This window comes from Octopus bimaculoides, chromosome 10 (assembly GCF_001194135.2).
Source record: "Octopus bimaculoides isolate UCB-OBI-ISO-001 chromosome 10, ASM119413v2, whole genome shotgun sequence".
Classification (NCBI taxonomy): Eukaryota; Metazoa; Mollusca; class Cephalopoda; order Octopoda; family Octopodidae; genus Octopus; species Octopus bimaculoides.
In genome coordinates this window covers 67,472,413-67,476,487 of record NC_068990.1, presented here as the reverse complement: position 1 = coordinate 67,476,487, position 4,075 = coordinate 67,472,413, and the positions used below count along the sequence as shown (strand labels likewise).

The 4,075-nt window shown below is 35.8% G+C and overlaps 1 protein-coding gene across 1 annotated transcript in view; it reads left to right on the top strand.

The window, feature by feature from the left end:
- LOC106883993 (protein lev-9-like) overlaps nucleotides 1-4,075 on the top strand; it is a 1,203,458-nt gene that overhangs the window by 743,608 nt on the left and 455,775 nt on the right. Inside the window, exon 7 of the mRNA XM_052971268.1 lies at nucleotides 744-926. Within this exon, the coding sequence (XP_052827228.1) occupies nucleotides 744-926 (183 nt within the window). The remainder of the gene's footprint in view (nucleotides 1-743; nucleotides 927-4,075) is intronic.

The following is a 4,075-nucleotide window of genomic DNA, read 5'->3' as shown; positions in this document are numbered from 1 at the left end:
TATATATATATATATATATATATATATATATATATATATATATTCAATAACAGGTTGATCATACCAATGAAAATTCTTTTAAATTCTCTTCAATCTGACTCTATACATCTAAAAATGTGGATGTCTTGTGCACCATTGAAACTTTCTGCGGAGCTGAGTCAACCTTTTACTTTATTGTTAAAAGAATAACTAAATGTGTTAAGTGCTACAGCCTTTTGTTTCTTTATCCAATCTTGTATGTTATATATATGTGTCGTGTGTATATGTATATATGTGCATGTGTTTGTGTATGTAGTGTACTGTTACATTTCAATAAGGTCAACAAAAGCCTTCCTTTGTCTGATGAACCCCACAACCATTGTTAATTCATATATAAACTGTTAACTGTATTCTCTTTCTTACAGGTCAAAAATACACAATTCTTATTTCCCTTTCCCTCAAAGCTGTCTGCTTTTTCCCCAATGTTTTTTTGTTTTTTTTTTGTTTTTCCTCATTCTTCCCCTCTTTTTCTTAGAGAGTAACCATGTTCATTTCGAGCCTAAACAATTGCAGAATTGTACACAGTACACTTTGCAATTTTGTCCATATACTGTGCTATCTGAGCATGAAACTTAAAGTAGCTCACATCTTGTGTCTATCAAATTATGTATGTTTTTGCATGTATGTATTATGCATTGTAGAACATTAAAGCATATTTTCTATTACATATTGACTTATCACTGCTCATTTTGTTTATATTTCAGTTCTATGTAATAGACCCCCAGATATTCCAAATGGTTTTCACAATGCACCCAAAGGGCAAGACAGCTTTCCTGCTGGTACTGTACTGACATATAAATGTGAAGCGCGATTCAGGGCTGATGGGCAAGAGCGGGCAATGTGCAGGGAAGATGGTACATGGAGTGGACCGAATATGTTTTGTAAAGGTGAGTACAGTCTATAAAAGTTTCCAAGGAATTCTAATCTCAAATCCCAAATGGCTATTTAACAACTGTTAGTCATTTGTTCTTTTGTTTGGTTTTCTTCATATAATTTTCTCCTAAACAATACTTTAGACCAATGTAGCCTAAGGGACTATGAGGAAGGTAAAGAATGGGCCTACAAATTCATAAGATATCAATGGACTGAAAGCTTGAAGAATTGGATATCCTAGACTAGAGAAAACGATGGTGGTATTGAGTTTCAGAGAGCATCAGTTTGAAGAAAGATGCTACAATAATAAAAGGACTTATGACTAGCAGGATGCTCAACAAAGAAAATCTACCAGAAATCTTTGCAACTACATGGTTTCAGGTTCACTACCACTGCATGGCACTTTGAGCAAGTGTTTTCTATTATAGCCTTGGGTTGACCAATGCCTTTTGAGTATATTTGGTAGACAGAAACTGTGTGGAAGCCTGACATGTTTAAGTGTGTGTGTGTGTGTGTGTGTGTGTGTGTGTGTGTGTGTGTGTGTGTGTGTGACTCTGTGTTTGTATTTGTACCCTTCACCACTGTTTGACAACCAATGTTGCTTTGTTTATATTTGCATAAATTAGCAGTTTGACAAAAGAGACCAATAAAATAAGTACTAGATTTTTTAAAAATATGTAGCAACTGAGGTTGATTTGTTCAACTAAAACCCTCAAAGACAGTGCCCCAGCATGGCCACAGCCCAATGTCTAAAACAAGTAACAGAGAATAAAAGATGTGACAGACAAATTTTTTGAAGTATTGTTGCCAAACAAGCAACTCAACCTACAGCTTCTCTTTCAGTGAATCGGTTGCCAGGTATACCTTGAAAAGGTGATGTATTGTTAACGTGACCATGAAGCTTAGTGGTCAGAGAAACTGACAAAAGGCTGCGAGCTGGCAGAAAAATTAGCACGCAGGGCAAAATGCTTAGCGGTATTTCGTCTGCCGTTGTGTTCTGAGTTCAAATTCTGCCAAGGTCGACTTTGCCTTTCATCCTTTTGGGGTCAATAAATTAAGTACCAGTTATGCACTGAGGTCGATGTAATCGACTTAATCCCTTTGTCAGTCCTTGTTTGTCCCCTCTATGTTTAGCCCCTTGTGGGCAATAAAGAAATACGATACTAACAAACATGGAATCACTAAGGCAGAGAAATGTTGCTAATGAGATAGACTGATATATGGCCAAGGAAACTACAGTGGGTGTGATTACATCAGTGTTTCTAAAACATTTTTTTGCCTATGGATCCCTTTGATTCCTATTTTACTCTTCTGGACCCTTGTACCCATTCCGTGTTAAAAACAAATCCTATTCTTTTTTTCATAATTAGATATTATTAGGAATTGTATAAGAAAATTGTTAAAATATTTCATGTACTGTAGAAGTATAACCAATTTATTGCTCATAAATTTTAACAACAAAATTTTATATGGACCCTAAAAGGGTCATATGAACTCCAGTTGAGAACCAGTGGGTTACATGAATTTTCAGACATAGTTGTAAGCATGGTTGTCTGGTTAAGAAGCATGTTTCTCAACTAAGTGGTTTTGGGTTCAGTGTCACAGCACCTTGGGCAATTGTTCTCCTGCAACCTCAGATCATCTAAAGCTTTTTGAGTATATCTTGTTTGGGGAAACTAGAAGAAGCCCATTATGTGTGTGTGTGTGTGTGAGGGAAAGAGAGTTTCTTATTTCTTTACTGCTCACAAGGGGCTACATACAGAGGGGACAAACAAGGACAGACAAATGGCTTAAGTCGATTATATCAACCCCAGTGTATAACTGGTACTTATTTAATCGACCCCGAAAGGATGAAAGGCAAAGTCAACCTCGGCGGAATTAGAACTCAGAATGTAGCAGCAGATGAAATACCGCTAAGCATTTCACCCAGTGTGCTAACGTTTCTGCCAGCTCGCCGCCTTTAGGGAGAGAGAGTTTCTGTTAAGTCATGCAAAGGCTGGAAATAAACATTGCTGCCACATTAGCGATATTGTTCACCTCCAGTTTTCTGTGAAACGCATCTGATTATCGTGAAATATTACCTTATTTCGAAACAGATGAGAGTGGGGGACAGAAAGAACATGTGGCTGTAAGAAATCAATGCCAGCAAATTCTATCTGACCCATAGAAAAGTGGACATTAAACTAATGAAAATGGAGTCACCACTGCTCATAACGTCATTTAAACAAGCAGAACAGAAGTCATTAGTCATCATCATCATCCTTATCATCCCTTCGATATTACTCTCTCAACTCCTAGGGTTTGTAGGGCCAGTGACCTACTTTCCATGGCATATAAGTCACGAAAATCATAACATTACCCCTGACCAGGATATCAGTCCATCGCTGAGTTACTCCTTTTCAGCTGAGTCGGCTGGAGCAATGTGAACTGAAGTGTTTTGCTCAAGAACACAAAACGTGGTCCAGTCCAGAACCTGAAACCATGATTTTGAAATTGTAAGTGCAGCACCTTACACTAAGCCACTTGTTTTCACTAATTAGACAGACAGACAGACATGCAATTAGGTAGACAGGCATGTAATTAGACAGGACAAGTGTCAAAATAGGAAAATAGATGCACAAACAAAGAGCATTTTAACTTGGAAAAGTTGCAACACTATAACCAAGTTGTATGTATGGAGTGTTAAACAAATTTATTAAAACTGTATTGAACATCTAAGTATTTCAATACAAGATTCCAATTTGTTTTTTAATTGTTTTGTTTGTTGATTTTTTTGGTGGAAACCACCAAAAACAGATAAGAAAAAAATTATCAGCAGGGAATAAATAACATCACTGTAAAATTTTTCTAATTCATTTTCAAACAAAATATTTTCAGTTTTTCTTTCTATTTTTGTAATTCTTTTACAAATATTTTCCTCTTTCTTGTTATTTTTCTAATCCTTTTCATTCTGCTATCATTTTATCATCATCATCATCATCATCAATACACACACACACACACACACACACACACACACATATACACTCAATCATACACACATACACACACATATACATACATATATATACAAATACACGTACATATATACACATACATACATATATACATAGGCATATGCATATGTATGTATATATATATATATATATATATATATATATAT